Below are 21,252 nucleotides of genomic sequence, written 5' to 3'. Positions count from 1 at the left end.
AGTCCCACAAGAGGAATTTTTTCCAACTTTCACTCGGGAGTAATACACCGAGTATAGAGTGTTTATACGTCGGTGAAGGGCCAAATGTAATTTGATTTACATCACCCCGACGCAAAATTCCATCTTATGAATAGTTAACGCGGTACCCGCTGCTATGTACATCAGATTCAAACCAGCCAACTGATCCCGTTAGCTCGGTGGTCGAGTTGTAAGACATCTGCACTAGAAAGCAGGAGGTCGTGGGTTCGAGTCCCACCCGAGTGATTTTTTTCCAACTTTCACTCGGGAGGTAACACACTGAGTATACAGTGTTTATACATTGGTGAAGGGCAAAACCTAATTTGAGTTACTAACTTTCACACAAGTGGGGATGACATTTAGTGTTATGTGACAAAATCCTGAAATAAAAATTACAGCAGAGAAATACTGATGAAATGGGAAAGCCTTAGCTACAAACCAGCAGTGCTTCCACTCACGCGAACATGTTTGCATTTGGAACGATAATGTCATCAAGACACTGTTGTCAAAATGGCGGCGCCCAATATGTCAATCTTACAAGTGTCACTGTTAAAATAAGTAGCTTTTAAAATCCTTAAAAAACATACCTGTGACTGGAAGTCGAACGTTGCCAATGTTATATGAACTTACTGCAGATTAATTGCTGAGTGAATACATTAAGTATGACCCCTGACCTACGCTAAACGTAGTTGGTGGTGCCAGATTGGTTGAGCTCAGACGTGAACTGGACCGCCCAGTCGACTTTCATTGGCCGGAACAGCCCAAAGCATGTGCACTCGAAGAAGTCGACCAAGTTTCGAAGAACGCCCCGACTAGAAATTAAATATAAAAAAAATAAAAAATAGATAAGTTGAGCATTATCAAACATACATGTTTAGTCTTTGACATTACTACTTGTTGGATTACGCCGATATGCAAATGTGACCAGATCCCAAATATGAGTCTTAATGACTTCGTTACTACGCAGTTTTTTTTTTTAAGGTGCATGGGAATATTTGCTTTTTGTGCATTTTTTTTTAATTTTAAGCAACAATATTGCTCAGAATCTTAAGAAAGGTGCATAACAATTAACTTGTTGAAGTTTCAGCTCAGTGGATACTATACATTTTGAAGAAAAAAAACAGAGAAAAGGTATGCACAAATTTTGGGGTCTTTTTTACTAGATTCCGTTGCTAATGCCCACAGGTAACAATCTGTGCCCGTGGACACAATTTTCTAAAACTACCTTGAATTAGTGTTGTCTTCCGAATGATGTCATTTCAGACGGAATAATTTCACAGGGTATTTAGAACCAGTCCTATCTTCACTTTGAGCAAGGATTTCTTGTTAAATTGGTAGGTACATTTCCGCGTATTTGCAAATGCCCCTACCTGCCTTTATCAAACCATCAGACAAGTATGCACAACTCTTTATTTTGCATACTTGACTCTTCATGTCGATATTATCATTCAGTTTGACATCCAGATCAATAGGGACATTATGTGACTGTAAACTTTGACAGTTGCAACTGCTTTCCATTGTACAAGATTCATTTATGTGGCTCGTAACTCAAACATAGTCTGGTGACTTCATATTTGTTTGTTCAAAGGACCTATAGGGGAGTAAGGATGGCGCAGTGGTTACTTCGCTCGCCTTCCACGGTTCCACCTCAATGGCCTGCCTGGGTTCGATTAATGCCCTACTCCAGATGTGAATTGGGTTTTCAGTCCTACCTGATTCTGTGGGGTTTTCCTCAGAATATTCTGCTGGGGTTTTCCTCCCACCTCTAAAACTGTCGTTTCTTCTCATTGCCTAGTACCTGGGGCGCTTTTGAGGATTCCTTGGTTTCAGTACCAGAAACATAATAATAATACTAATAATAATTACCGGCAATGGGGTAATAGGGAGACTTTCCCATAGACTTGTGCACAAAAAATTTCCGAATTAAATGTGCCCTAACCCAATATTCTCTTGTCCTTTTTCCACGAATTTCAGTATTTTTACTAATTAGACCACGAGCAACAAATATAACCTAATTTCGACAGCAACATTTTCCTCTAAAGGGGGGCTGCGCCAATAGGGAGACACCTACATGTAGGTGTCTCCCTATTAAGCCTGTGTCTCCCTACTATCGAAATTTCTACGCTAACGTGTCTCCCCAATAGTACATTTAGTAATATAATTATACCAACAACCACAATAGGTGGACACTTCCATAGACTTGTGCACAAAAATTACCCTAGCCCTAACCCTAACCCTTACCTACATGTAAACCTCGTCAAAAATGGCGGTTTTAAGAATAGGTCGGCATTACTACTGTCGCCGTAATAAGGTGTGTCGCCCTATTATAGTAATTTTAATAAAAAACTGTCGCCCTAACCTAGAAAATGTCAATATAATGATAATAGTAATAGTTAAAAGTCAAAATGGCTTACTGAAAAGGGTTGTGTAGCTCTTCATCTCGAAACGGACCCTTGGGTGCCTTGGGGTCTCGGAAATACTCATATCTTGTGTTTTCCTCCCACCTCTAAAACTCTCTTTTCTTCTCATTGCCTAGTACCTGGGGCGCTTTTGAGGATTCCTTGGTTTCAGTACCAGAAACATAATAATAATACTAATAATTATACCAACAACCACAATAGGTCGACACTTCCATAGACTTGTGCACAAAAATAACCCTAGCACTAACCCCTAACCTTAACCCTAACCTACATTTAAACCTTGTCAAAATGGCGGTTTTAAGAATAGGTCGGCATTACTACTGTCGCCGTAATAAGGTGTGTCGCCCTATTATAGTAATTTTAATAAAAAACTGTCGCCCTAACCTAGAAAATGTCAATATAATGATAATAGTAACATGTGTAATTGTTGACATGACAAATCAAAAACAATGTGGTAGGGTTAAAAGTCAAAATGGCTTACTGAAAAGGGTTGTGTAGCTCTTCATCTCGAAACGGACCCTTGGGTGCCTTGGGGTCTCGGAAATACTCATATCTTGTGTGGTTCATGCGCTCGTTGGTTGTCACACCCAGGTAGATCACCTGCAAGAAGAAAGCTTGGGAATTATTTGGATATTGGCTAGTGGGTTTTGTAGAAATTGGATAAATGGGTTGGGTTGGGTTTGAGTGGGGCAGGGGATGTGGTGGGGATGGGGCGGGGTTGTGATATGGGTGGATTGGTTTAGGGTTGGGTTGGGCTAGGACGGGTATGTTTGCTTGGGATAGGACCGGTTGGGTTGGGCTGGGCTGGGTGGGCTGGGCTGGGCTGGGCTGGGTTGGGTTGGTTGGGTTGGGGTGGGGTGGGGTGGGGTGGGTATAGGAGGGTTGGGTATAGTCAGGCATGCAACTGGGAAATCACAAAAAAAAGGAAATTCAAATTTTTCCCAGACTTTGTACAGTGTTTTTCTATTTTCAATGGCACACATGGGAGGTCAAAAAAGAGGAAATCAGCTGATCAGCTGAAAAGTTGCCTGTATAGTGGGGTCGATTTTTTTTGTGCATTCAATAGGGGACGTTGAACGATAGAGGACAATAGGGTCCACAATTCCCGAAGGTCCAAGATTGACGATCATGTACAAAACATATTGGAGGTCTTCCATAAAGTACAAACAAAAGAGTGACAATAGGGGTTCCACGATTGAAGGTGTTTACACACTTGCGTGGGTTGGGTATAGTTGGCTTGGGTTGGGGTGTGTTGGGTTGGGATGGTATAAGTTGGGTTGGTTGGAATGGTGTGGGTTGGTTTTGGTTGGTTGGGTTAGCTTAGGTTGGGGTGGGTTCAGTTGGGTTGGAGTAGGTTGGGTTGGAGCGAGGTGAGTTTGGTTGGATGGGTTGGGTTGGGTTGGACTGGTTAAGATTTCCCTACCTGGTAAAACTGACAAACAAATAGCATGGCGACCCACATCATGTAGACGGCGACCTGCAGACTCAACACAAAGGTCCACGGGGAACAAGACATGACCTCGCCAATGAAAATCCAAAGGCCGTTCTCCCCAAATGTGGTTTGGCAGGACTCTACCCAGACTGTGACAAAAAATAATAATAATAAAATGTGAAAGAAGCTATGCAGAAAATGCTACTTAGCTAAGCTACACTCAACCAAAAAAGAAAGTCCCCCCTTATTACTTTTTTGTCTAACTCAAAAACTACTGGGCACATCTTGCTCAAATTAGGACTGATCAGTACAGAAATTTCTTAGCAATCCAACCATACTCTTTGTTTGGCCCAAAACAGCGATAATGTGTACAAAATTATGCAATTTATGACAAGTGGTACTGAAAAAAAGTTGCACTTTATACGTGCAAGGTGATTGTGAACCACAACTTGCACGTATACAAAAGTGCAACTGTTTTTCGGTATCATTTGTCATAAAATGCATAAATTCGCACACATTATCACTGTTTTGGGCCAAATAAAGAGTATGGCTGGATTGCTAAGGAATTTCTGTACTGATTAGTCGTTATTTGAGCGAGAGGTGCTCAGTAGTTTTTTAGTTAGACAAAACAGTATTGGAAGAGGGGGGCGGGACTTTCTTTTCTGGTTGAGTGTATGTGGTATTAATGCAGCCTAGAATCATGGACAAGCAATATACTTCAATGGCTAAGCAAAAAAAGATAAAGCCTTGCAACAATCAACTTACAAAGGGCGTTACCCATCAGGTAAAACATGCTCGAAATCGGAAGGGCACCCAGGTAAATGATGAAGAAACGATGATTCAAGGAACCTGAATGTAAACATAAAAGAATGGACGATGGTTAATCAAGAACAAAAGTTCACAATTTTTGCCATAAAATTCCCTATAACGTACACAATGGGATCCTCAAAATCATTCGGTGCTGCAGTGGTTTTACCAATTTGGCCACCAATGCTCGGTAAGATTGACAGCCAAAAGGTACAAAAGCATGTTCATTAGAATAAAATAATTTAGTTAAGGTGGATTTCGCTATACAGGCATTCTACTGTACATACATGTATCCTTGTTACCAAATTAATGAATAGCTTCCATCACAGATAATTTTTTTTCACACTTCAATCAATCAATCAATCAATCAATAATGGTTTATTATAATATCCACCTTTAGCGACGCAAGGCCGAATTGTGGTTGGATTTACATTAAAGGGCAATATAAGACATAAGACAAACTATTATACACATGTACGTGTAATGGTACCATTAAGGAGACACGGTATCGTAATTTCTTCGAACGATGGGAGACATCGGTCATTAGGGAGACAATTTCATGTCTCCCTAATGTCACAGCCCCCCCCCCCCCCCCCCCCCCCCCCTTTAGAGGCACAATTTTATTGTCGCAATTAAGTTATATTTGTTGCTCGGGGTCTAATTAGTAAACCTACCGAAATTCGTGGAAAAAGGACAAGGGAATATTGGGTTAGGGCACATTTAAGTTTCAAAAATGTTGTGCACAAGTCTATGGGGATGTCTCCCAAATCTCCAATCCAGGGTTATTATTTGAAGTAAAATGCTTTTTGAAGTATAATGAATAAAACAAACTGATTGACATGCTCAAAAGAAGTTTTAAGTTTTAAAGTCATAACTAAAGAAAACAAAAATTAGGCTGCGTCGAACTGCGAGGCAGCTTGTAAGGCGCACTCCAATACATTACTAGTCAAGCCTGGTTTCTCTACCACACCAATGCGCCCAGCCTGTTACTGCCCAAGTACTCTATGGTTTCATGGATTCACCAGTGAAATAACACAATGTAATACAATGTAGTACAGTTGTAAATGGGTTAACCCAAACAGAACTCAACCAATCAAATCCCAACAGCATGTTTTGTTGGAATCTGTTGGGATGGGTACAGTACCCCTAAACTGACAGTCTTTTACATTGGGTTGGCACACCTCCAGAAACTAAGTCAGAAATATGTGTGCAGTTTTTGATAATGGTGTTGGAATTTGCCAGGATGGGTATGGTTCCTAGTAAAACATGCTAGGAAGTTAGGTTTAAGGATTAGTTTTCCTTCATTTTGACCACTAGACTAGGCTTGACTATTGAGCTGGTCAGTCAGTCAGTTAGTGTCTCAGTACGATGACAATAGACATTTATCATGCTGCCACCATTTCAGTCATGTTCCCTGTATCCAACAACAGTACTGAATGATTTTTTTTTTTGCAAAAAAGGAACCAGATTATTTTTCCTTCCAGCCTCTCTTTGGTTACGTTGATTTGAATGGGAAAAAGTCAAGATGGCCGCAACATGATAATGGTCTATAGGCCAATCCATAAGAACCTGATCACTGTGCAATTGACCTATCGCGGTAGAATCGCATTAGAACCGCGTCAATGCAGCTTGTGAAATATTGTCCAATTACATGATATACAAATGGCCGTGGAACACGCAAAATCTGAGACAAACAAAACTTAGTGTACAAAACTCCATAGGGTTGTCTAAGGGGCGTGGCTAACTCGCAAACGGCGATAGGTCAATTGTTGTCAAACTGCATGTTCAAGACATGCATGGCATACGCAGTGTGCTGTAGCCTTTGTGCATACATGTCAGATAGTAATCACACCTGAGATTGGTCCAATTACTATGGCCCTTCACCAGGCCAGCAAAAAAACAAAAACAAAACACTTGGGGAATCTCACCAATGCAATTGTCTACCCAGGGACAGTGGTGGTCGAATCTTGCGATGCATTTATCACACGTCGAGCAGTGCTTGGATCTGATTGGTCGCCTGATCAGGCAGGTCGTGCAGAACTTGCTGAGGTCCAGGCCTGTCGTCTCTGCCATCTCAACGATTGTCTGAGGAAGAAAAAGGGGAAAAAAACAAAAACAGAATTTATAAGCATGAAAAGCAAATGATCCTACTTGCCTTTAATGGGTGTTTTCCCTCTCTTCAGTGATTGCTTAAAAGACATAAATTTTGATTCAGTGTCCGGAACTGAAAACTCAAAAAGCGGAGCTACGATTCCACTTCCAAGTTGGGAATCAATTCTTTTTGATTCTGAACAGGAGTCGCCCTAGCTTAATTGACCAATCTATCAAGCCCCATCCACTGCCAACATGGGTACCAACATGTGTGCCTCTCCAATGTCACATTGCATGTTCCTGATTTTGCATAAGTTCCAACAATTGTACATTACATAACAAATATAATAGCCCAATAAATACTGGACTTCCTCATATTGTGAGCCACACAGTGGTACGTACGTGGGGAAAAGTTGATTTTGAGGAAATCGAAATCGTGACTGTTTTGTTTTTCACATGATATTCACCATGGAAGGTAATTACCTGGTTGAAATATTAATCATGTTTCTTTTGTGTTTAGTTTGACAGTGGGTTTGTCCAAAACAGATTGCAGTGCTTTTCTCTGGGTCACAGGTCATGTACACTCTCATGTACACTTGACCTTTTGATCTTCTCTGGTTATTAGGCTGCATCCGAATCAACTGCCTAGAGCTAGGTCTAGGTCTGTGCCCATTGAAAATACGCGGGGACGCGCTGACAATAGACGTAGCCGTAGCTCTGGAAGCCCGTTTCGGACACGGCATTAACCAGCTAAAGTACCTTCTGTGGTGAATATCAACTGGAAAAAAAAAAACATTCCCAATTTTATTTTTTTTCAAAATCAACTTTTCCCCCACACATGGTGTATCACCGCTGTGTGGCTCACAATATGGTTAATGGTTGAATGGGGGAAAAAAAACATCAGAGAAGGAGACCTAGGATTGAAAGTTAACTGTCAAGAGCACAGTTAGATAGTGGTAGTATCGAAAACGAAGACCCCTAAAACGATGACCGAAGACCCACTTGAAAACAAAGAACCACTCAAAAACGAAGACCCACTCAAAAACAGGTCTTTGTTTTTGAGTGGGTGTTTGTTTTTCAGTGGGTCTTCGGTTTTAGGTCTTCGTTTTTAGGGGTCTTCATTTTTGATACTACCCTTAGATAGCTCAGTCGCTGTAAGCAAAACGTCTCACCCTTTTCTGGTCTTCCTGCGAGTTTTTGATGACGCCAGGGTTGAACCGCCAGCACTTCCAGAAGCTGTACAACATAGCACCCATAGACAGAAAGTACCCTGCCTTCATCCACAGATCACTGACATGTGTTCAGAGTCAAGGAACCAGACTTACTCTTGATATATTTATCAAAATATGGCTGCCTAACCTATACGGCTACATACATGTACATGTATGTACACTATATCAGGTAAATGTGGCTGTAATAAGCCTTTTCGGAGTTCAAACTGCGCGCATTCGTAACCTGTGACAACGCACATTGTTTGTCTCAAATGCCCTTTGACAGTACCCACAATGCACAAACAGCCTTTTTATAAAGTCAGTGGCGCGATGATGTCAAAGGCCATTTGAGACAAACAATGCGCGTTGTCACAGGTTACGAATGCGCAGTTGGAACTCCGAAAAGGCTTATTGGTAAACTGCTGTATTGGACATAGCACGATTTGGAAAAAGCTTTCACTGTTTGAGCCACAAGAATGTTGTTGTGGCTGTCCCAAAGAAGTACCCTGGGCATACATCATTAGTCGCTAGCTGATGAATCAAACAAAGCCATCTCAGCAGCAAAAGCAATCAAGTGACCGTCTTTGTTTACATAACTATAACACTTGTGTGTATACCGCAACAAAGAACATCTGCCTTTCAATACAACATTAAATACTTGACCTAAATTATGGAAAAATCTACCATTCTCTCTTAGATGTTCAAGGTCATACAATATTTTCATACGCAAACTTAAATTGTACCTTATGTAATGTAATATATTTTATATTTGATGTGTCTCTGTCCTTGGACTTTTTATGGCAATCCTACTCCTAGCCCATTATTACTTTTCATAACTTTGGTAAAAGCTTAGAAGTATACAATGTGTGTAATTATCTTTCTGTAATAGTTTGTCTGTTTTTGTATAATGACATGCCTGATACAAGCTACGCTTTCAAAGTTTTGCCACCTTTACTGGCCTTTATATCTTGTTCAGTACTTACATTTTGAATTGGTCCAAGAGGCATTGTACACTCCTCTTGGTACATAGTATGTTCCTTACTGACCAACTATTGCTTGGCAATTAGAATAAAATAGACTTGCTTGTCTCTCATTTACTGATTGACACTCGATTTGGACTAGTCGGACTATCTCACTGACTGACAGTCCTTATCAATTAGACTGGTTACCTATCTTACAGACTAACTTTCACTTTTGATTAACCTTAACCGCCCTGAATCCTTCAAAATCCTCTTTGCCAAAGTGAAGGAATTTGGAGGATTGAGGTTACATGACAAAAGCGCATTACTGATTTCGTAGGATGCACTTTGTCAAGGTCTTGGGCCGGACCTTGTGTTGTTTTTGCTCAGCCATGCATAAGTATACATGTACACCTGGATTATGCTTGAAATCCTCCGTACTGCTCCAGGATGTCAAATTGACAGCAAGTGCCGCAGGAGTTTGCAGGATTCAGGCAGTGGTCACCCCTCCATGGACCATATTCAAGAAATAATTGATGGAATTTGCAGAATTGAGGCTATGCTATTTTTCCATGAGGCTAATTGAAGGATTTTGCAAGATTGAGGCTACATCCTAGCAAAAAGGCCGAGGGAGTTAAGGTTAAAGACTGGTTACCTACATATTGTTACCTTTCTCACTGACCGACTGTTACTTGTGAATTAAACTGCTCTGGGATGTTTTCAGGCTAAAATTACACATTTTAGGTAGTCCTTTTCGCATCTTGTTTTCACATGCAAAACACAAGTGTTATTGTGATTTTTGTTTTTAAGGCAGAGACAACGGTTTATATTTTATACACTCAGAACTAAGAATCTGCTTACCATGATTACCGGTATGTATGTTTTTTTATCACGTGTGTGAGGTTAATTTCAGACAAGTAACGTTCATAACATAATATAAAATCCTTAACAACAAAAACATGAGGAATCAATAACATCAAAGTAGCTTTTGTAAAATGTTATTGGGATTTTATAGAGTGAAGCTATATAACATGTTTTATTTCATTAAATCCCTGCAAAAACTTCACAGACTTTCATCATTGCATACTAAAACTCAAGACCAGTCTTCATGCGTAACATCTGTAATGGTTGTCACAGCGCTTAGATATATGTATATCTCATTTATTAATTCAGCTATTAAATACTACATTAACTATGGTATCTTTTAAATTAAGGCCCAAGCTAGAGTTGTACATGTACCAAATATATCACATTTGCTCGTAATGCAATTTTTTCTTTGTTGTTTCAAATTGGTCAGTAGGCTCTGAATGTAAGGTCCGTAACAATGGAATTGCCCAATTACAGAAAAAAGGGAGTGGAAGGGTAACAAAAGGATATAAGGCCAGAAGAAGGCAAAATATGTGAAGTTGACGATGACCTTGGTTGCAACTGCCAAAGCGATGGGAAAAAGCTGAGCAGCTCGACTATCGACAAAGAACCTACATGTATGTTTTGAATGAAACACAAAAGGAGAAATCAACTACCTTCTCACAAGTTGTGAAATGTTTGATAAACTCAGGGTATAGTCAATATCAAATATTCACATTAACATTTATCTACAGGCAATAACCAATATAACATTAGTTTAATATTTATGCATACAAAATATTACATGCCATATCAAGGAATCAGGAAAGGAAGAATCATAAAGGCACAGGGAAACCAATGAAGGCTATATGATGTGTTTTGAACCCATTTTAGACAGGTGTTCCACAGTTTCAGTGAACGATTGAGAACAAGTTTCCAGCAGTCTACTGTTAGTCTTGGTCCTAGACTGGATCTGCATTTATTCCCCTGATACACTCATCAGTCCGTGACAAACACAGTAAAGCCGCTGCAGCGTTACAAGTCACAATAAACAAGATGAATCCAATACAGTCTGGGTAACTTCCGCAGCATACCTCGTGCAATTCGCATCAGCTTGGATGCAGCACGCGTAAAGGTAGATGCTCCGAATTTCCTGGGTAGCGCTGCCAAAATTCCTAAGGCTGGATATGATTCATCTTGTTGATAGCGACGTCTACTGCACGTGGCTTTACCACGCTTATCAGTGACAGGATGCACAAGGGAAATAAAATCCAAATCCAAGATCAGTCAACTCTTACCGTAGTGAAAGGTACACAAGGCCAACACTCAACGCAAACAGACCAGCCTTGGTGATGTAGGAAGCGCTGAGATTGGGGATAAACCCCAGGAGGAACATGACGACGGCTGGAATGGCCCACATGACGTATTTCCGTAAGGCCTACGAGTGCAAAAACCAGCACATTCATTTAATAATACATAGAAATGTTGTAGTCCAGAAAATTTCCATAGGTATGAGTACAAGCATGAGAGGGGTAAAATTGCCATAAATAACAGTGGGCAGACCGGCAGCCCGTCACCGAGTTATGGGAAGTTTTTATTGTTAGACAAATTAGGACTAAGTTGTGGGGCTTTTCTGCTGTCCCCATAGTGTCCTCGGTCCCATAATACCATGAACAACACTATGGTTGTCAAGCACGAGTTTGAGGGAATATAGCAAAACTGAGGCCTTCCAAACTTGCTCGCAACGATGTGGTATAATTGCAAAATACTGCCTCATTTAAGCGGCATAATATCATGCAGCTGTTTAACACAGAAACAAAGAGAACGTTTGAGCAACGGCTGGTTACCAGCCACAATTTCACGCAATGTACATAACCTCTGACTGGTGCTCCACTGACTTTTGCTTAGCAACATGTTGAAATATTTTCTGCTATTTTCTGTAATTATGAATATTAACTTTACATGTTTACAACGTCAAAAAGGAATAGAATGCTAAATAAGATTACAAATTTTCCAAAATTTTTACACGAAACATGAATTATAAAAAAGGGACTGACATTCATACAATCTTCCGTTGAGCTAAACATACATAGCCTTAGAAGCACCACAGTGCTTGATTAGGGGGTACACTTAGTTAAGTTTTACTTTTTCAATGACTGCCTGCTATTTATTATGTCAATCATCGTTGCTTTATTATGTCAATCACGCCGGTCTGCAGACATAATGGGCAGGCATCAGACTTTGTGATATGACTAAGCATTTAAACGTTTAATCCTTATTTAAAGTATTTGCTAAATGTTTACAAAATTTAACACAAAGTCTCGCCCTTAGTTCTAACAAATCTAGAGTAACCAAAAACTCACAGACAGACAGATAGATAGGGGAACAAACCAACCTTGCTCCCTTTCTTTGAGCCGTGTGGGAATTCCCCTCGGTGCTCCTTGATACGCATGGCAATGTAGCCATTGCGCCGTGACATCGCTACGTCTAACGGTGTCTCGTGCTAAACAGAGAAAACGATCATATGTGAAGCATTCTAGCTAAATAAGACAGAACTGGGCAGAGGTCGAAATTGGGGTGTGTGGTCTTGTACTTTAATCAGACATTCCGTTGACAAGTTATGGCTGTTATGTGCTTAATTGTAGAACATTTGCAATGTGAGAGCACAACAAATGAGGAAGCAGAGGGTTCGTAAGCATGAAAAATTATTGGAACCAAATATGAGGCATGTGTGTGTTGTTTGCTCAAAGCAAATATAACGCTCATTTTGCTGATTGAGCACTTCTGTTGCGGGTGTTTCCGCTTCATTTTCGCATTGGTTTAAAATAGTGGATATGCCAAGAGCCATACGATGGAGCTTGTTTCTAACGGTTCGTTTCTTATCAAGTTTTTGAAGCAGAAATCTTGTGAAAAATATTGTCTGCAAATTGGCACTCAAACGTACCCGGCTGTTCTCAATGAAGCTATCCGAGCCATGTTGCAATAGCGTGCTGACGGCCGCCGTATTACCCACGGCCGTGGCCCAGTGCAGGGCAGAATTGAGATAATGCTTGTCTTGAAGATTGGGATTTGCTCCCAGAGTCAACAGGAGACGAGTTGGATCAACTCTGAGAGGGAAACAAAAATTGAAGTAAAACATGAGTGAAAATAAATCTGTCACCTCAAAATCATAAGTGGTGGCCAGCTATATAAGTCAGACAAAATCACATGGAAAAGTTAGGCAGCACTTAAAATGACTTGAACAAAAAATAAAAGATTTCGACATCTGTGAAACAGTCTATGCACAGAATTCCTACTTACGAGAACGTCCTATAACATGCCCACATAAGTGGAGACATTCCATTGCCATCCAGCAGATTCGGATCCTGCCCCTTGGCTACCAGGTAGGCTGCGATGGCCGTGTGCCCATACTGGCATGACAGGTGGACCCCACTTACCCCCTCCCCATCCCTCAAGGAGGGGTCAGCCCCGTATTGCATCAGGAGGACCACCATGGGTAGGTGACCCTGCCTGGTGGCCCAGTGGAGAGGGGTTGAGTTCAGGTCTCCGCCCAGTTGGTCAATGACGGCTCCATGGTTGATGAGGTATCTGGTTGAGAAAAAAAAAAGAGGAACAATTTAAATTTCATTCCCTTTAAAAAAAAAAGGAAAGTTGGTGTGGTTTCTTGCTGGTACCATTAAGCCCTGCCAACTGATGTCACAGATGTAGGCGTTAACCCTGGTGATGTCCATCAGGAAGTACAGGATCTTCTTCCACCAGCATTGAGACTTCCGGGAGCATGTTTACTATGCATGGAGTTGATCTCCACAGTCCATCCCTCCCATGTCATGTGTGCCATGTTGTCAATGGTTTGGAGTGGAGCCAGCACCACCGGGGTCTTTCTCCAGCCGCTGTCATCTGGAACCTTCCGCTGGACGTTGTGCTGATCTGATCTCTAAATCCCTGGTGAGCTGCTAAAGAACCATCATGGCCTTGCTGTCCTTCCAAGCGGAGACAACCATCTGGCAATTCTGCTGGGAGTACATGTAGGACGTACAATGTACCTCTCCATACTTTCTTCATCTCGTTCAGTCTGCATCTAAGACCTGAAGGCACACCTCGACTGTTGCATTTCACAGCCCCAGTGGGGTAAGTTTTGTGGGAAAGCAGGGTTCTGGCCAAGGGGATTGATATGTATAGTCGGTATGTTTAGATGTTGCGGAAGTGTGGCCAAGGTGGTGCTTCACTACTGTGGTAGCAATGGATGTCATCCTGGTCTTTGTGCACCAGGGATGCTCCATGAAGTTTAAGATGGCCCGGCTAAGACGTAGATCTTGAAGCCTACCTGGATTGATTTCAGGGGTATGACAAATTTGTTGACTCTGGCTTTGTAGCCACTGTACATTTACTTTGTCACTGCTTCTTCGATCGTCACCTCCCGGATGGCGTTGCAGTGGTGGATGCATCGATGTCAAACCTTGTTGTTCCAAGGGTGGCTGGAGGAGGTACAGCTAGTGGGTGTTTCCTCCAAATTTTTGCTGCCTTGTTACCGATCAAACCTGGACCTTTGTCAGGATCGTGGCATGCCAGGTACTTGTTCATGATGTCAAACTGGTTCCGAGCCATCGTGTGTGGACAGGGCATGGTATGTGGACCGGTATCCTCTGTAGTTTGGCAGCTTGTTGAGACCCATGAGAAAGTGGAGGCCACACCAGGCCTGTATCTCTTGGATGGTGGAGGTCTTATCACCTGCCTCCTTCAGTTCAATTTCATGTTCGTCCAATTGACAATAAATACCATCCAAGACAGGGGGAAGGAGCTGGAGAAAGTGCATGTGTGACTCTCTTCGTCTGAAGGTGGGACCCAGCAGCACAAACACATCAGCCAGAGTTCTCGTCCATCCATGTTCGTCAAGGGGGACGTCTGGCTGGAGCATAGATGGTGGTCTGAGTATCACCCGTTATCCACAGAGCCAAGTCTCCTGTACAACGTCTGATACATGTATGTTTAAACATGCGGATATATGCAAGCCAGGCGCCAGCAAATCGGGGTCGACTTTACTAACTTGTGACGTCATTTAATTCCCATATTAGGACTAATGGTTTGATTGGTCAATTCGAATGCAGTGTTTTCAAATACAACAACAGCTGGGCGCATATTGCGTAACATGATACAGAGCACGTGACACAGGTTTTTTTATATCCATGTCTATGACGCAAAGACGTGAATGACCGAAGATCCGATATAGGAAGCGCCAGCTGATTGGTCAAAATCTAGAGGTCAAGATGCGGTTGTCTTGCATAACTAATCAGCGAATCTGCTCAATTGTAATAGATCATGGCTTTCGCCATGTCTATTACATGTACATAGACTACACAGATTGTGGGTCTGGATCGTAATCCAGTTGTCTCTTTTTGCCTCTGCTGGCCTTCTTTGGAGTTGTTGGTCGCCATTCCGTCCTTCTTGGTGTTGGCTCGGGTATGTCACTTTCCGTCTCGTCTTCTTCGTCCTCGTCATCATCCTCATCCTCATCATCCCCCTCTTCTTCTTCATACTCATCCTGGTCCTCCTCTTCTTCCTGGTCCCCTTCTCCTTCTTCTCCCACCTCATCCTCTGCTTCTTCAAGCTCCTCATCCTTGTGCTCCCCCTCTTCCTGATCCCCATCTTCTTCAGCCTCCCCAATAAGCCAGTTTGGTATTTCAACTGTACATACATGTGCACAATGATATGGGTCACGGGTCATTCGGGATAATTGAACGTTTCGAAGGCGCATGAATGCGGGCTCACGACGCTTGCATGTAAATTACCGTGTGCGTAACATCGTGGAAGATCCTGTCAGCGATGCTATCCCGAATGACCTCTGGTCATTGAAATACCGAACTGGTACCACTTAATTTTGAAAGAGTAATTTTACAGTAAATTATACCTTTAAATGCATTTACATAATGCACACATGTGTTGTAATAAAGTTGGTTCAACAAGTTACGACCACTCATCACCTAAGTCAATCACAAGTCGTCCAGTCTCAATTCAAATAGCATTCTGAGCAAATCAACTGTAAAAAGACATTCCTTCGTCACTGCTCATCCCCTGCTGCATGTACTTGCGAATTGACCTTGTGATTGACTTGTGATTGACTCAATTCCTACTCAATATGAGGCCCTATACATGAGGCACAGCACTCCAATGCTTCCCACTTCTTGTGATTTACCTTGCAATTTCCAGTCTATTGTTGATCGCAGCCCAGTGCAGCAGCGTCACATTCTCCTTGTCCGGTTCCTGTACATCCAAGCCATTCTCAACAAGTTCTTTCAACCGATCAATGGCGCCGTACTGGACGGCCTGGACCGAGTCAAATGTGGAGTAGTCTGGTTTGGATCGGACTTGCTGTTGATGGGGTGATCGACGGTCGGCCGGCAGATGCGCTTCGTTGCTGCTGACCATTAGCTGAGCCGGGGGCATATCGGCTTGGCTGGCCATGGCTTGGGTTGGGTAGGGTTTGAATTCTTCCATTGCTTCTACGAATGAATAATTACAAATGTACATGACGTTTGAAAAATTAATTCTTCAAAATAGTATTATTACTCTATCGCTTTTCAACAAATAACAAAGTGCTTTAACACAATACAAAGAGTGTGGCTACAATATAAAGAGTGTGAGTATGCGTCTATTTCTAAAGTGTTAATGAACTACAAATATAGGCCTACCCTACTGCCTAGTCATGCTAGTCCAAATGTGAAAATCAAAATTTGACAAAGTTCTACACTTTCGGGTGCATGTTCCAGTGTTCCGACTCTTCCGAGTGTGGACTTTTTTTTTAGGAGGTAGGCCTATTTTGGCCAAATTTATGATGCTATGCCCGAACATGCCGAAAGGGTTTATTTATTAATTATTTAAGGCCGTAATTGCTAGATTCAAAATTTGAATCATTCAAATTGAGATTTGATTGAGGCCGACTCACTAAATAACAAAGCCTGGGCCTTCTATAATTTAAAGAAACTGGGCTGGGGGGGGGGGGTTAGCACTTTGTTAATTTGTTAGTGCAGTGACAGTGGTTTTGAAGACATTATTTTAATTTTCACTTACGAATCCACGAATCGATGGTGAAAATTCCGATCAACCATGTCTAGTCTACTGAACACGATCTACAAGTGCTTTTCTACACGTGTGCAAGTATGCTATGACGTCACAGTAATGTGAAGTCGTTTGTATGCGGCCTGTGCTTTTCTTTTTAAAACGTGCATTTCATGTTCTACTGCCCGTCGGATTTCGCCGTAAATTATATTCTTATTGAAATTTTGTAAAATCGTGAACGTTAGCTTCATTCCCAAACTCACCTGCTTTCGGGTAAATTTATCTTCAGTGTCAGCAGAGTCGTTGCTTGAGACGATCTTTATGTTGCGGCAAAATTTCTATTCTTTCAATGAGCTACACTTGCCTTTTGATCGAATGGCGGCGGCCATTTTTTACTTCCGAAACGCGCTTTGGATGATGGGATTACGTCATCAATAATTATGTGCCGCCCTCTTTCAATTTTAGCATTTAATATTTTGAGCTGAGAGCACGGGATGGGTGTGTGGGGTCGGAGAGGAGCAGTTCTTGAGGAGGGGAGAAAATGAAATTACTCTCTTTTTGTATCTCTATCGGTATCTCTGTCAGGAGCAGCTGTTCTTACACATTGCCCCAGCATCCCCCGCCGTAAGAAATACACTGGGATGTACATTCCAGTATATCATGTTTAGATTTTTTTTTTTTTTCATTTTCACACACTGAGTCCGGGTTTTTTTGGCATGCATGCATGAGGAAAGTCGGGGGAACATCGCCGGAAGCCCGTGCGCCACGTTTGGGGACCCCCCCCCCTAAAATTAGAGTACGAAATGATGCATGTAAACAAGCATACTGAGCCCCAGTGTGGGCTTCATTTTGTGCGGTATTTTTTATAATCGGCAAAATATTCTGGATGGTTATACATGTATTTCTTTGTTGTGAACGTAACGTACCAGGAGATGGTTGTCGCCGAATACCGAAAAAATAACGACGAAGAATTTTAAGATCCCAGTATATTCTCAAAAATTTGGATTCAAATCAACTTACATTGCGTATACCCGTGGACGCGCCTTTCGTGCAGTTGTGACAAAAAAAGGGGGGGGGGAGATCTGAATTATTATAAACGTGTCACGCTGATCGCCAGCACAGTCGGCCCAGTACAGTTCCTCATGCTGGTCATCAGTAAACCCGAAGTGCCGTCCAATATATGCCCCAGTAGAACATCGTCAAACTACCAAAACTGTAGTCAAGGGCAGGGCCAATCTACCGAACTAAAGTTCGACCGTGACTAGTTGTCCAGACTGGCATCTCAGACTAGTCACAAAATGAAAGAAGACCTTGAGATTTGAATATCCCTCAAGAAATCTTTAGTGCTATGACGTGTCTACACAGACAGGTAATGTGGCTGATTTGTTTTTATTTCCTCAGATTAGACTTGCTCCAACTTCAAATTTCCCACTTTCCTTGCAGATTAATAAGGCCGCAAATGTAATTCCAGTTTTAAAAAAATGGACTCATGCAAGAACTGATATATATGCTACAAAGTGTGCCAAAAAATGTGATGTCACCAACTTCAATGCCTATTCAATGCTTAACCCAGATTCTGCAGCAGGTGACAGTGGCCCAAGTAAATTTTACACCATTTCACTTAGTTGCATTTCTGGATCTAGGGACCCAGTGGAATGGGGTAAAAAAAGAGTGGATTGAGAAATAGTCGGGTTTTAATGTAGTACATGTATTTACTTTCATTGAAGACAAAAACATTAAAAAGTTTTCATTATTTGTTTTCTGAATGTTGCACTTTTTGGCACACTCTGTAAGTGGCGCTACTCAAACATGTCAAAAGCACACATGATTAATGCATCATTGCCTGACATCACGAGTGCAATAGAAGTGTTGAGCACAGCCACTTACAAACTGATGCATCATTCCTTGGCATCTTTCCACATCAGGAATACACCTGTGCAAAGAAGATCACTGGCAATCTGAAGAGTCCTTCAATACACTACAGGTATGTTAATTTTTTTTTTTTTTTTACCAATTAAAGGTTGTTGTTTTTTTGGTGTTTTTTTTTTTACCACTTGGAGGTTTTTTTTACCAATTGAAGGCATACTTCTCCATGGGGCCCAAAACACGTTGACACATACAAGGCTTTAGTTTATGAATAATAGCTATAGAGGGCTTGCACAGAGCGCCCTCACTGTTGACAGGTTGTGTTTCAAATTTGTGACAATGAAAAACACAATTACAAGTTGTGTCTACTCTATAAATCACAATGAACAAAGATCTTGACCTTTCCACAATGAAAGCGCTCTCTACAAACTACTGTATACATTATGTGAAGGGTAATGTATCGTGGACTACATCACCAACAGTCACCTCAATTGCTAAAGTTTATAAATAAACATAACTAAAATTCACAAACTACAGCACTTTTAATGTTAATTCTAATGAAGTCAATTTTATTGGAATATTTTCTTTTAAACTATAAAGAAACAAAAAAGCTTGGTCAATTCAATACAATATATTAACTACAAAAATAAAACTGCATTGAAACACTATGCTGGAATAAATTTTGCAAAAACAATGTTAGTGCCTAAAATGAAAAAAAAAATGTACTTTAGGTTTTATCAAAGTTGCGTAGTTAATATTTATTCTAATGAAATACATACATGTATACTTTTTGTGTATGATTGTTATATGGCTCCATTGTGCTTCTAATTGTACATGTACAGTCTATTCATACACAAAGCAATCATTTGCAACACACGTTTTTAGCTGGATTCAAGGCATAGCATTGAATTTGTGTGTTGCACAAATTTTGTGACCATTTCATGAATGAAATGACAGAATCTACACCTATAGTCTTGTAATGAAGAAATAGAGAAAACAAAAATTACACAATAATATAGAACTGGGTGCTAAACATATCAACATATCATATTGGTCATCTCCACACTCATGTGCAGGTAATTTTCAGAATGCAACATGTACAGAGTATATGAAAAATACACCTTGATTTAATTTCTGAAACTAAATTGGTACCCTTTAGGAACACCACAGAAAGTTATTGATTAGCCCACATTTAAAAATACCAAGATCAGGCTGTGGCTAAGATTGTGGACTACAAGTAGGTGAAGTTTGTGCAAAAGGAGCATCATTTTGGTGAACTAGTGATTGTTATTTCAGTTGGTGAGCAATGCTGCTGATAAAAAAAATCATCTTTTAGATCACAAATTCCAACTCAGCATATTTTTGGCAACTCTGTATGACACACAGTAAGCGTGGTATAACCTACAAAATTGCCTACTTGCAACTTTAAATCAGTGCTTAAAGCCAACAGGATCATTTACAATTACCTGGAAAATACCTACATGAACCGATTCAAAGACAGACGGAAACCTTGCTCAAAATGAAGATCATAGGACTGGTATCAAATACTCTGTGAAAATATTCCGCCAGAAACAGTATCATTAAAAAATGATTTTTTTTTTAAGTGTGTATGTGGGCACACTTTTTAATGAATAGTTATATGATTAGTTAATGTAGTACCCACTCCTATGTATATCTGATTTGATCCGTTAGCTTGGTGGTCAAGTGGTAAGACATCTGCACTAGAAAGCAGAAGGTCGTGGGTTTGAGTCCCACCCGAGTGATTTTTTTCCCCAACATTCACTCGGGAGGTAACACACTGAGTATACAGTGTTTATACGTCGGTGAAGGGAATTTGACACAATTTTTAAGTGCGATCCAATTACGATCGCAAGACCCTAACAATAGTGCATATACATTTTCTGTTTTCTGAAAAATGTACAGCATCTACTGAGCTGAAACGTCAACAAATTACCTGTAAATTATGCATCCTACTTAAGACTCTGAGCAATTGTGTTACTTTATTAAACGAAAGTTACAAAAAGCAAATGATCCTATAAAGCTTTAACAACATTATTGGATAATTACTCCCCAAACATCTAAAGCAGTCATGTGTGTGCGTCTACAAATATTCATGGTTAAGTTAATTTCATTTGATAGACCATATTACCTTTTTAAGGTTTATGTATTTAATAATAATAATAATAATAATATTGGACATTCATAAAGCGCAAATATCCACCGTGAGGTGCTCAAGGCGCTATACATAATTGTATACAAGCAAAACAGCAGCAAAAATAGGTAAACAAAATCAATATGAATTAATAAATAAACTAAACAAATTTTACAACATAACATTTAAAATAAAATGAAAAATTGTTAATGCTTAAGAAAAAGCATAGTATTATATGATTGTACACATACAAGTAGTTTCTATGCTAGTTTAAAGTTAATCATGAAAAAGAAGTTTCTCAACTTTTTAATTATAATTAATAAACAGAAAAAGTTTCCTACGTTTCCCAAAAATATAATTTTGACTTGTGGAAGACTTGTTTGTATACAAAAATAAA

At 40.6% G+C, this 21,252-nt stretch overlaps 1 protein-coding gene across 4 annotated transcripts; it reads right to left on the bottom strand.

The window, feature by feature from the left end:
* Positions 1-225: 225 nt before the first annotated feature.
* Positions 226-17,258, bottom strand: LOC119743175 (palmitoyltransferase ZDHHC17-like). Of its 4 annotated transcripts, XM_038219726.1 has the most exons (14): positions 17,101-17,258; positions 15,975-16,281; positions 13,085-13,372; positions 12,729-12,891; positions 12,180-12,287; positions 11,083-11,222; positions 10,316-10,416; positions 7,941-8,065; positions 6,606-6,762; positions 4,636-4,719; positions 3,862-4,019; positions 2,992-3,038; positions 2,433-2,504; positions 226-830 (listed from the first exon to the last, which is right to left on the bottom strand). In XM_038219726.1, exons 2-14 carry the CDS (start codon positions 16,274-16,276, stop codon positions 698-700), a joined length of 1,878 nt encoding a protein of 625 aa, XP_038075654.1. In that variant the 5' UTR covers positions 16,277-16,281; positions 17,101-17,258; the 3' UTR covers positions 226-697. The 4 variants fall into 4 exon arrangements, with proteins under 4 accessions (XP_038075654.1, XP_038075514.1, XP_038075588.1 ...); XM_038219586.1 differs by lacking the exon at positions 2,433-2,504 and having other exon boundaries at positions 2,920-3,038; XM_038219660.1 differs by lacking the exons at positions 2,433-2,504; positions 17,101-17,258 and adding an exon at positions 16,850-16,952 and having other exon boundaries at positions 2,920-3,038.
* Between the last annotated feature and the right edge of the window lie 3,994 nt (positions 17,259-21,252).

This window comes from Patiria miniata, unplaced genomic scaffold (assembly GCF_015706575.1).
Source record: "Patiria miniata isolate m_02_andy unplaced genomic scaffold, ASM1570657v1 HiC_scaffold_1, whole genome shotgun sequence".
Taxonomy (NCBI): domain Eukaryota; kingdom Metazoa; phylum Echinodermata; class Asteroidea; order Valvatida; family Asterinidae; genus Patiria; species Patiria miniata.
Note: the sequence above shows the minus strand (reverse complement) of the source record. Positions and strands in the feature narration are given on the sequence as shown.

Coding starts and splice junctions, on each gene's coding strand:
- LOC119743175 (XM_038219586.1), bottom strand. CDS start 16,276: ATGGAAGAATTCAAACCCTACCCAACCCAAGCCATGGCCAGCCAAGCC. Junction 12,288..12,728: donor GCTTCATTGAGAACAGCCGG/GTACGTTTGAGT, acceptor TTCTCTGTTTAG/CACGAGACACCGTTAGACGT. Junction 4,020..4,635: donor CCTGATGGGTAACGCCCTTT/GTAAGTTGATTG, acceptor TTTTTGTCACAG/TCTGGGTAGAGTCCTGCCAA.